This window comes from Schistosoma mansoni (genome assembly GCF_000237925.1).
Source record: "Schistosoma mansoni, WGS project CABG00000000 data, chromosome 3 unplaced supercontig 0077, strain Puerto Rico, whole genome shotgun sequence".
In the NCBI taxonomy this organism is placed as follows: Eukaryota; Metazoa; Platyhelminthes; class Trematoda; order Strigeidida; family Schistosomatidae; genus Schistosoma; species Schistosoma mansoni.
In genome coordinates this window covers 956,293-969,278 of record NW_017386007.1, presented here as the reverse complement: position 1 = coordinate 969,278, position 12,986 = coordinate 956,293, and the positions used below count along the sequence as shown (strand labels likewise).

The 12,986-nt window shown below is 40.0% G+C and overlaps 1 protein-coding gene across 1 annotated transcript in view; it reads right to left on the bottom strand.

Annotated features, from left to right (window-relative positions):
* Smp_161580 (hypothetical protein) overlaps positions 1-10,128 on the bottom strand; it is a gene marked incomplete at its 5' end in the record, with an annotated part of 11,408 nt that extends 1,280 nt beyond the window's left edge. The window contains 6 exons of the mRNA XM_018791386.1: positions 654-755; positions 3,273-3,391; positions 5,865-6,093; positions 9,673-9,969; positions 10,008-10,048; positions 10,090-10,128. Of these exons, the coding sequence (XP_018645444.1) occupies positions 654-755; positions 3,273-3,391; positions 5,865-6,093; positions 9,673-9,969; positions 10,008-10,048; positions 10,090-10,128 (827 nt within the window). The remainder of the gene's footprint in view (positions 1-653; positions 756-3,272; positions 3,392-5,864; positions 6,094-9,672; positions 9,970-10,007; positions 10,049-10,089) is intronic.
* Between the last annotated feature and the right edge of the window lie 2,858 nt (positions 10,129-12,986).

Genomic DNA, 12,986 nt, shown 5'->3' with positions numbered 1-12,986 from the left:
ACCTTTATGCAAAAACAGCTTGCCTTTTCACCCCTAACCTATTCTAACTTGGTAATATTCATCTTTATTCAGCAGGATGAGTTCCGCGTTGTTTTTTCATATTATTTCCCTTGATCATTATCTTTGTTTTCGCTTACCTTCCATTTGTCTAATTGATCTTGAATATTCTTAAGAAGTAGTATGTATAATCAAACTGTTTGAAATGTATTGCGTTAATGTATTACATAATTTTGATGTTTCATCTTCTCATTATACTATCTAAACTTATAATTTCGGTTCATTGTGATAATATAAAGCTATCTTTGATTGATTCCCTTCAATTTGTTTATCGTTATACTGGGAACATCCTCTGCAAGTCAACATTAACGACTGTTATAATACAACTTTTTCATAGTTGAAATCATGAGTTAATTGAAGCTAGATTACCATGGAAAACCGGGAAGCACTGGATGGCCGTTTCGTCCTATTGTGGAATTTCTCAGCAGTGCCTATCCACGACTCCGCCTTGCGAGATTTGAACCCAGGACTTACCAGTCTCGCACCAGAGTGCTTAACTACTTGACTCATAATTTTAACTATGAAAAATACTGAAATCTCCACAAAACCTCTTCTGAAAATACAACTTCACAACCCGACTAATGTAAAAAGGATACGGATTTGTAAATGTCTGTTTTAAGTTGACTTTTTCATTACAATATGGACAAGTATCTTTCTTTCCAATAATACACCAACCTCGAATACAAAAGTCGTGAAAGCTATAATGCGTAAATAGTAATAAGGAGTTAAGCAATATTATTGATGACATAATTTTGATTAGATATTGCTTAAAAGATATAATGCTGTATTAATGGAACAATTTGGCAGTCTATTAAAAAATCAATTGAGAAATAGTTAAAGGATACAATTGATTTGCATCGATTTTCAAATTAACAAAAAAATGGAAACTACCTAGTTACATTTTCATAAGAAGTTCTAAGCCCCCAAATGCCCTGATACGGCCGAGAGTAGGGAAAGTCCGCTCTCCTTCTCGAAATGCTCTCACATGGCCACGTGTATATAGTCTCTGTCAGGGAAGTCCTACCCACTGCCTTCTCGTGGCGGGGTGTTGTTTACGAAATTGAGAGAACGAAAAGTGAATGTCCGGTGCTTTAACCGGGTTGATGGACACGGCAAGTCCGCCTAAGAGAGTTGGAAAACCCTGATTCCAAACTAATGGTGTACATGGGCTCCAGTATCCTGATGGAACAAATGGCGTATGGATCAATCGTTAATGGCCGACCACCATGGGACTGTATCTCCTCATCATGCTCCACTGCCTTGTGGATCAGACCCTTAGGTCAAAGGCTCCGGGTGTGGCCCCCTAATAAAACCACCTGCTTCGGTTTGGGCACCTGAGCAGTATCCCAGCCCTCACACAAATCAAATGAGATTTGTGTGGCGCATATGTACCTGGTGCCCCCTTTGTACCAATATTTATGTGTTTAAATAAAACAAAATAATAAATAACACGAGTTAGGTAGTAATTTCGATAATTATCGACTATTATTATGCACAAATCATATACTCTGTGCCAAATCGGAAAAAAACGAACTGCACATGATAAACAGAAGTCATAATGTGTGAGCTTATTTTATTTAGCAGTACAATACAAACAGAGAGTCAAAATTAAGTCATCTATCCAAGGAATACGTTTAAATAGGTGAATATTGGAAACAATGAGGCATAAAGACAAATAATCTTCTGTTTTACGAAAACAAGGCTGTATTCGCGCACCAAATACTCTAGTAGTATGATTGATTATGAATACAGTGGTCTTGAGTGCTGTTAGGGGTATGAGGGCAGTTATCACTTCCCTGTTGCCCACACCGTGGAAGGGTTCTTTTTGAGGTACCTGAAAAGGAAATTGGATTAGAGGTGGTCTTAGTGACCTGAGAGTGTGACCGCAGTGCCCAAGGGACAACTGCTTGAGGTCGGTCACACACGACCTTTTTGTGGGTAGTTTTTATGTTAGCTTCGTACTTGTTGGGACCTTACTGCCGGAGACGGATATCCGTGGGATATAGCGAGGTGTACATTATTAGGGTCGACCTTTTCTAACCCCACCCCTCCTTGTGGGGAGGCAGCATCGCTGTCATGCTGGTTGTCTGAAGGAAACACCTTACTGCCGTCACACTTCTGTACAGTCAGCAGTACGACTTCGTCTTCGGACCTGGGTTCGCTGCTTTTGGTCTTACTACTTTTCAACCGACCTGCCTGGCATGGTACGGCCTTGAGGGATGATTATTCCAGCCGGTGTAGCTCGATTGGTTTATCACGATAGGCAAGCCCGACCACCACTAAATTAACTATTTCTATGAATCCGGTGTTCATCTAGTTGTGCTAACGAGGTATGGCATCTTGGACCGATGCAAATATGTGCCTGGTCCTACGTTGTAGCTGACTGACTGACCAAATACTCTAAGAAAGTAAATAGCATTTACATCAAAGCTACACATGCTCATGCATGATAAGCGGCTCCAGTAGTATTCGTTCCTGTTAACTTATGTATGACTCAGTAGGGATCAGTAATACAAATGTCTGAGGTCGAAAATGATCGTGATGCAAACTGTTTCACATACTTGGTGGAATGAGATTTGCTAATACTATTAGTAGTGATTGAATTTATTAATCCTTTTATTGATGATTCTTTGTCTTCTATGTCGCGAAATGCAATCGCTCACGATCTCCATATTGTTGTGTTAGAGTGAAAAGTTTTTTTTCATTTTGACGCTGTCAATTCATACTTCTAGTGTATTTATGGTAACTATATAGCCTATTCACTCATATTGATGCTCACTAACAATAATAATAATCCGATTCGTGTCGGATGGAGGCAGTTATCTACCTCAGACAATGGATGAAGGGTTGCGCAAGATCATACATTGATCAAAGTTAGACATTAACACCATTGGATGCCGACTCCATAGTCTAAAGGTTAAGCGTTCGAACGTGAAACTGAAGGTCCTGGGTCCGAGTTCCTTTGGTGCGGGATCGTGCATGTGCACTTTTGAAGAGTCCCATACTAGGATGAAACGCCCGTCTAGTACTTTCAGGTTTTCAATGACGGTCTAGCCTAGACTGACCCACGAATTCAACTATTAAAATAATATCTTATTTCAACTTACCGAATTTTCTAAAGTACTTATTGTGAAAGATAATTAAATATTGGAATACAGATAAGCTTATACACATATATACTTTAACAGAGTGAAAATCTTTACAAAAAAGGATACACATGAGTACAATTGAGTCGATGAACCTTTTCACTACTATCTGATGTTAAATTACTTTTACATATTGAACATACTGATGGATCAAGTCGACGAACTGGCATACCTTGAGGAACTCGATACTTAAAAAAACGAAATGACAAAATCATAAATACTATGAAGTTTTAACTGATTAGAAACAATATAAAGATTCAAATTATATAGACAAAGGAATATGGAAATTAGTATTAATATGGATTGGATAAATGGAGAGTACTCCTCTGTTAAGAGCACATTAATGCCCCCTATTGCGGCAAAGTATTTACAGAAAACCAAAATCTTTCAGATCACCGGTAACGAAGCTACGAATAAATCAAAGTGAATTGTGTTCCTATCAATAAATTCGAGTTACCAACCACATTTCAACTTCTACAGTAATCACAGAAACATTAACACAATGAGAACGAGAGTAATGACAGCACTTGAATTGTATTCCGGTCAATAATTCTAAAAAACCTAGCAGACAATACAACCATATAACTGGTACTGGTCTCGATTGCTGACCGTCCCAGTATATAAGAAAGGACAAAAATCCTTTTGTGACAATTACAGAGGAAGTAGTCTGACTAATATAATATCTGAAATATTGGTCTCAATAACCATCTGATGTCTAACTAGAGCTTTTGAAGAGCGAACTCAGGACTAGTTTTAGACCTGAACGTGGGTGTGTCACTAAATATTCGCTTTTCATCGGGTTTCAGAACACCAACATACTTTCCGATATCCCATTATAGTCATATTCCTTAACCCTAAGGCAACATTCGATTCTGTTGATCGAGAGGTTTTGTGACAGTGCCTGTCATCAAAAGACGTACTAGAAAGTATACTTGTGTAGACTGTGTACTCGAACACCACTGATTAAGTCAGAACTTACGGTGAACTGTCATCCGAATCGTCAATATCGTGGTGTTCTCCCAACTTTCTTATCTTTATTTAACTTTGTTATTGACATACCTTTACAAATAGCGCTCTCGTCAGACTTTTCAGGGATTATTCACCTGCCAGAAGATTCACTTGTTGACGAAGAATACCCAGATGATCCTGTTTAGTGAATATGCTGACAGAATGCTATCTTCTGACTGCTTTGAGCAACAACGTAAAAATGTTTGGGATGCATTTTTCTCCCTATATATCAAAGCCGCTGCTTCAGGACTGACATCCGAAATACTATTAGGGAGTGAATTAGTTTAACATATCGACCATTTTACTTATCTTGAAAGTTTCAACAGCCTTGGTGAGCTGGTGTCTGAAGAAATCTAGACTGGTTTTCGCCAACTTGTGTTACTGGTGGCATGGGTGAGATATCTGTCTGTCAACCATATGGCAAGTATACCATTAGGCAGTTTTTTCTGTCATAATTTGTAGCTACAAAACGTAGTATTTAATAGAGGATATTAGTAGATTACTAATATTCGGTCATGAGTCTTCGGACCATCAACCGTGTATTTTATGGCCAATAGCTTAAACAATGAAGTGGTTGGACTCACGGTATTAAGTAAGAAAGACAAACCCGCTGATGAGGTAGTGAATTTTCATTGATTGAGATGTTCAGGATATGTATTACGAATCCTCACCGACAGACTACCTCGACAAGCAATGATGACTGGTTTGGGAGTAGGTTGGAAGGTAGAGGTGACCGAATCAAGACATAGTATTGGCTCACGAAGACTCTGACTGTTGGAGTGAGCCACGTACATAAGTGCAGAGTACCGTAACCAACTGTGAGAGATTTGAGTGATATGGATAAGAGTCGTTCGCAATGGTCCAGGTATATTCAACCACTGGCTTTCCTTAGATCTGAAATTGCCAAACTATCTTGAGTTTTTTGTTTTAATAATCCATGTTTTTTTAGGATCGTGCTTTTTGATGATTAGTCTTTTCTATTACCACTAATGCTGTTACAACCTCTACCACTGTGAAATCGGCCCTGACAATTTCACCTAACTATGAAGATAGGGTGTAGCAACGTGAACTGACGTACACATATGCCAATTTCTACATTGCGTAACTGACTGGTCTATGTCATGTAAATTCATCACAACAACCCTATGTTCGAACAATTTAACATTATCCTTCAATGTACGAAACAGTCATGGAAACAGGTGCAGCTCCATGAAAAAATGGCCTTCTTGTTTGACCGATCTATCTTACTGGTTAAAATTTCCCCTAATGATAATACGTATAGCCAGACTGCTTTACTCATGCAGCTGAGAAGCAATGTGCACATTTCGGCGTTTTTTGTAGGGTTGGAGACGTTCCGTAACATGACCCAGAAAGTTACGACAGCACAGATATAATCACTCTTCACTTTTCTCTAGATCATAAGTTCCAGTATTGTTTTATATACACCTTTTCATTTTATCTTTGGGTCTCGAATTCTCAACCTTCAGTTTATTCACTATAATAGCTGACACATTAGTTCGAGTTTTCGCTGTTTATCTCGTCGTGTTAATGCGGTATAACAACTTAGGGCGACCCACGTTTGTGTCAGGCTTTATGCTGGTGATTTCTGTGTATCGTATAACTGAGTTTTTAAAAATACATTGCGTAACTTACTGATATTTGTGCAGCTAATTTATTTGTGCAAACTTCAGCAAAATCTCGTGCAATAACCCCATAATAAAGACCATAAAACAATGCCAATAAAGATAAATCCACTGAAACCTTTGTAGGCAGAAGAAAGAGCAGATTGACTTGGAAAAATGTTAACACTAAAAGAACATAGCCACCAACTCCAAGTACATAGGAAACGGTATGAATAAATAAGAACCACCGATAAACTCGTCTATAAGATAAAACAACACAGATAAACTTTTGTAAGAAATGATACTATTTGTATTTATTATATTCGAGCAATCTAGATATATTGTAGTGGTATTATCAAAGGTTACCAATTACTGACTTACATTCACTTCATTTAGATGCGCACAGAAGAACAGTTTACTTTTATAAAAATATGTATAATTTACAATCTTAGGGTAGCACAATCTAGAATCTTTCCATGTAAAAATTATGAATATACTAATGTTTTCTTAGTGTGATTTTTACTTCCATTCAACCGTGTTCTGATTTGGGGACTTGTCGAGTGAAGTGGTGTCCAAGAATACTAAGCAATGAGTAGCTGGGTCGTAAAAAGAGAAGTTATGATACAATTTATTATGACTATAACTATTATGTAGGTCTTATAATTTACACACCTATAGAGTGAAATCATTATAAAAGTGTCGAAACAACCACACAAGAACTTAACTCGTTCCTGTTTGGTCCTTATTTTGCAGTCAGTAATAGTAAATATACAGCCTAGTACAAATATGGGTTGCTTCAAGTTGCTATTTTGAAGCCCGACTTTTATTCATTACTCATCCAATTGAAACCCAAGTTTAATTCAGTTAATATAAGTAGATAGGTTAGTTTGGTCTAATTTAGACGCTTCATGTTTGACGTTAAAACATCTAATCATTAGAAAATATTAAATTTTTGACTTCTTTAAAAAAGAAGTTGATAGGTAGCTAACCATGTGCATATCCAGGAACTGACTACGAACCATCATATTAGATTTATTTAAACACATAAACATTGGTACAAGAAGGCACCAAATATATATGCGCTACATAAATCAATCGATGTGTGAGGGCTGGAATACCACCTGGATGCTCAAACCAAAGCAGGTGGTTTGCTTAGGTAGCCACACCCGGAGCCTTCGACCTAGAGGTCTAATTCATAAGATAGTAGAGCAACGTTAGGAGATCCAGTCCCATGGTAGCGGGTCACCAAGGATTGGTTCATACGCCATTGGTTCGCTCGGGATCCTGGAGCTCATGTGCACCATTGGTTTGGAATCAGGATTTCCCAACTCCTCTAGGTCGATCCTTCATATCCACCAACCCGGTTAAAGCACCGGACATTCGCCTTTCTTACTCTTAATTCCGTAAACAACAGTAATGCCGTGAGAAGGCAGCGAGTAGGACTTCCCTAACAGTGGCTGTATACGCGTGGTCATATGAGAGCGTTTCGAGAGGGAGAGCTGACTCTCCTTACCCTTGAACGTACCAGGACATTTGGGGAGCTAGATTGATGGTAGTTAGCGGTGGAATCCAGGACGTGCATTTCGTCCTATTGGGGACTCGTCAGGCAGATGTGCCTGTATCCCAGAGTTGATGTTTACTCGGGGACTAGAACCCAGTACCGTCCGCTTCAGTCTATTTAAAAACCCAAAAATATTATTAATTACAGTACCACGCACTCCAGTATCACAAAGAAAATAATGCACAATAGCAATGAAAAAAACACGCAAGGGGATCATAAGTTGCAGTTGGTCGACACTAAACAACGCAGAACCCGGTATAAATGTGAGTTTCTCCAATACGAAATCGGTGAGATGAGGTGAAATTAACGGAGCAATTAACAAAATCATCGAAATAACAGCAGTATCAACGATAGCGAGAAAGGCAACCCTGGAGAATACGGTATAGACTGAAAGGATGAATTAGAAGAAATTTTTAAGTAATACTGAAATAAAAGACTAAAATGGTGCGTGGGAACGATTAAGAGCATTGACTAGGGATGACACAAAGCGATGACCTAACCCTAGTCCAAAAAACGGAACAATGGAGAAGCCCCTTAAAGAAACGATGCAGATGGCTTCCAGCTAATGTTTGATTACCTTCCAACCTGAATGCAAGCTCAACACAAGACCACCAACTCTTGGCCAGGCTGGAAATGACCTGCCCGATCGTTGCTGCTACCTTGACGTGGTGATCGGGCTTGCCTATCGTGATGAACCATTCAGGTTATACTGTTAGGATATTTGGAATGCGTTTCTCCTCCTCTAAATGTAAATTGTTACTCCACGACTGGCCTGCGTCGACATCTAACTAAGGATAGGGGGTGAAGTAGTCGAACGCGTCGACTAGGGGGGAGTGAAACAAAAAGTAGCATCAGTCCCTAAAGTCACTAACTTCTAGTCTGAGCCATGTTGGTAGATGCAGACTACTTGGTTGGTGTCCACGTAACCAATGGTTGGAGACTGTGTGGCATGGCTCAGAACTGGTCACAATACCGTAGGTGTATACACTCCCTGTCTTCCCTTAAACTATGAGATTAAAATTGCTTCATGTGTCTTTCTTCGTGTACTCTACCCCTATAAGCAATCTTTCGTTTATACATTACCACCACTAAATCAACTACTTCTATGAATCCGGTGTTCACCTTGTTGAGCTAATGAGGTATGGGAACTTGGACTGATGCATATGTGTGCCTGGTCCCACGTTGAAGCTGACTGACTGAAATGCCTTATCTAACCTGAAGCGACGCTCCCAAATGCCCTGGTACGGCCGAGAGTGGGGAGAGTCCGCTCTTCCTCTCCAAATGCTTTCACATGGCAACGCGTATATAGCCTCTGCCAGAGAAGTCCTACTCACTGCATTCTCGCACCACGGGTGTTGTTTACGAAAGTGAGAGGACGAAAAGCGAATATCTGGCGCTTTAACCAGGTTGGTGGACACGGAAGGTCAACCTAGAGGAGTTGGAAAACCCTCATTCCAAACCAATGGTGCGCATGGGCTCCAGTATCCTGTGGGAACAGATGGCGTATGAATCAATCGTTGGTCACCGGCTACCATGGGACTGCATCTCCTCACGATGCTCCACTGCCTTATGGATCAGACCTTTTGGTCAAAGACTCCGAGTGTGGCCCCCTAAGAAAACCACCTGCTTGAGTTTGGGCACCTTGGCAGTATCACAGCCCTCACACAAACCAAATGAGATTTGTGGGGCGCATATGTATATGGTGCTGCCTTGTACCAATATTTATGCGTTCAAATAAATAAACTGAAGCGATAAGGAGAAGTAACAACTGGTAGGTAAACCTCTGAGGTTTTGAGAACGTTGGTCCATTTTCAGCAGTCAAACTGCCTGAGGTACTAGCAGGAGTTTGGAAGTTAGACATCAGTCAGTCAAATGCAAAGTGGAAGCTGATACATACGTACATCTATTCAAGTTACCATAACCTATGATCACAGAAACGAGGTTTTTAGAGTTAGTAACATTATCAGTGGTACTAATTAGAATTATACATCAAGGGTACGACTCAAGAGTGTAAGCCAGTGAAAAGTTTGAGGGATTAAGTGACTTAGGATCTAAGGGGAGACAGAATGGATGCATTTAGGCCAGTGGAAAAGATTTCGAGCCATGTCATTCAAAATGCTTTCTATAACTGCGCAAAAGGCTTAGTATTTTCTGAAGAACTACAGATAACCTAAACAATTCCCTAAAAAACATAAACAAATATGAGTAAACACGAATAAACTACTAAATTAACTACACTAAAAAAGGTGAAAAAGCAGTTGTTTAATTTTATTATTACCTTGGTGTAGTTGTACTTATGCGTTTCTTAGAGGCTAGGTATACCATAACTCCAGTGGTTAGTGAAAATAAAACCCAGACAAAAATGAATCTTGGAAATTCTGCTAGCACGCTGTATATAAACGGTACCAACCACATAGCAATTAAGGTTACAAGCTGGTACGAGCGGAAGTGTCGCTGTTTCCAGAACATAAGCACTAATTGGCAGAAAAGCAAACTAACAAATGCAACCAAAAATATCTCGAGGTGCATTTTTTCATGGCCCTTGTGATCTTCATGGTACTTCAAGTGTTCTATCCTAAAAATCTTAAGTAACTTGTGGAACAGAAAACAAACCGAAATTTCTCTTCAGCAGAAAGTTCCGATAAATGATATGTCTAAGAGGTTATCATTATTTTGAAATAAGTGATATCCATACAACATTATTGAGGACAACCACGTCAGGATTATCTCCCATCCAAACGCATTCAATTGATTAGACTACATATGAAGGTTGAGGTTTTTACTACATCTTTTGACACAGCTTAAGTTTCTAGGGAATAACTCAACATTCAATATGAACTTTCCGATGTAAAAAATAAAAGGACAGATAGTTCTTGCTAATTTCTTCTTGTCTTTATCATCCAATGTGTTCAATGGCGAGCTTGTGTTAACCGATGGTTTTCTTTGAGCTGACTTCAAATTTTTCCTGAACGATTCCAGGTCTCTAATGGGGTCCGAAGGGTGTAGTTTAGCTATCCGAATCCACTAACACTAGTCATTTTAGTGGTTATTTATGAGTTCATCCATCCTGTAGTCTGAATGGGCGAGTTTGTCTCAGGGTGGTCGTGGCTTCTATGGCCGGTAGTGATCACATCAATTAACTGATGGTTGGTTGCAAGTTCATGAAAGGGAAATGATAATCCCGATATTGACGACATGACTTGTTAATGCTACATGCACCTGGTATCCAAACCCTGATAAATGGTCCGGATAGTTGTGGATGGGAAAGAAGAAGAATTCTCTCAACTAGCATCGATGTCTAATAGCAATACTTATCAGCATAGAGTTATGGAGATTGTTGAGTGAATGAATGAATGTTAAGCCACCATCGGAAACCTGTAAGTACTGGACGGTCGTTTCGTCCTAGTATAGGACTCGTCAGCGGTGTGCATCCAAGATCCCACACGTGGGACTCGAGTTCAGGGCCTTTGGTCTTGCGAGCGGACGCTTAACCTGTAGACCACTGAACTGGCTTCCAATGGTGTTAATCCCAACTTCCACTAATCCACGATATTGCGCGACAATCCATCATTGTCTTCAGTGAGTAGCTGTCTCACAATAGGCATGTTCATCTATTCGTGATATCAATTGAAACTCAACAATCACCACAATCCCATACTGATCATTTGAGTAATGTTCAATTCTTTTTTCTGTGTATTTATGCTTTTCATATTATCAATAGTCTCTACACTCTTTCCAATAACTTTATCACTGTTTTGGTATCGATACTTTACGTTCACTACAGTGTCCCGTTCAAAGTTTGCGCTAGTGTTGACAACCTTTTCGAGAATTACATCACATATGACACAATCACGTTTTACAAACTCTTAGATGTTTTCCAGATGAAATGAACTTTGCCATACACAATGAACATAAGGCAAAAGCATTAAGTGTTTGTTTGTGTGAAGAATTCCTAGTCGACGACCTGTCAATTCTGGCTCCCCTGGGGAAAAGCGATCACGCCGTACTATCATTCAGCTTTGTCAACAAAACGGAGCTAAGATATCCCACCTACAACAGGCGCTGGAATTTCAAACGGTTGAATATGTTAGCTTTACACGACTATCTACAACAGGTGGATTGGGATGTTCACCCTCAACTTGAAGTGGATGCTCATTGGGATTTCTTACTGCACATGATCTTATGTGCTACTGAGCATTCAGTTCCTCAAATGGTCCCAAAAAGCTACAAACAACCTACAATCATCAAGAACCGCACTCGTTGTTTTCTAAGCCGCAAGAGGCACTGTTGGGCCGAATATAAACGAACTGACAATAAAAACGCATACAGGCAATACAAAGGAACATATGTTCAAAGGCATTAAGAGAAGGCGGGCTTCAGTACAGACCAAGCTTATTGATAAATTCGTCTCCAATCCGAAAAGCTTATTCAGTTATGCAGCTTCTCTTTGACAAGGCAAAACTGGAGTTTCTCAACTGCTGGGTCCAATAACGACGGTGATACCGCTAATCTTTTGGCTGAACAATACTCTCAGACATTCAAGCTGACCCACATCAACTATACTGACGAAAGCTTCATCTGCACCTGTACAGGACTTTCCGAAGTGAACCTGAGTGCTGACCTGGTGCTCCGTAAACTGCAGCACCTAAGAAAAGACACTTCTCCCAGTCTGGATATGGTTCATTCTGCTATATTGAGGGAAGCAGCCTCAATCCCGGCAACACTACTTAGCGTGATGTTTTCACACTCGCTAAGCAGAGGCAAACTACCGGGAATTTGGAAGCTGGCTCACATCACACCAATTTTCAAAGGAGGTCGACGCAGTGAACCCTCAAGCTACCGACCAGTGGCCCTTCTCTCCATACCTTCTAAAATTATGGAATCCCTGGTATACGACGGTATATTAGAATACTTATCATCCTCAAAGTTCTTCTCGCCTCAACAGCATGATTTCAGAAAAGGTCATTCTTGTATGACCAACCTGCTGACTGCGGTGGATAGATGGACAACCATCCTTGATCGCAAGGGGAAGGTTGACGTCATCTACCTGGACTTCTCAAAAGCTTTTGATAGGGTCAACCATGCATGTCTTATCAAGAAGCTTGGACGATTGGGTATGAAACCCCCTTTGATTGATTGGCTCTCTTCATATTTAGAAAACCGACACTTTAAGGTCAGGGTTAACTTCACTCTCTCTCAGGCTATGGAATGTCCTAGTGGGGTCCCCCAGGGCTCAATACTATGACCTCTTCTCTTCTTGATTTACATTGACGATCTTCCTCAACAAGTTTCATCTAACTTATTGCTTTTTGCTGATGATGTGAAACTCTGGAGAGAGATACGTAACCATAAGGATATACTAGTTCTTCAGGAGGATCTGACCCGACTTCAAAGTTGGGCAGACGACAACGGACTTACCTTCAACACTTCAAAGTGCAAAGTAGTCCATCTGAGACATGTTGCAGACTATAGTTGCAACTTAGGTAACTCCTCTCTAGAAGTTTCCCAAGTCGAAAAAGATTTAGGAGTGTTGGTACCCTACGACTTGAAGTCGTACGCTAACTGTGACAAAAACGCCTTTCAAGCAAATCT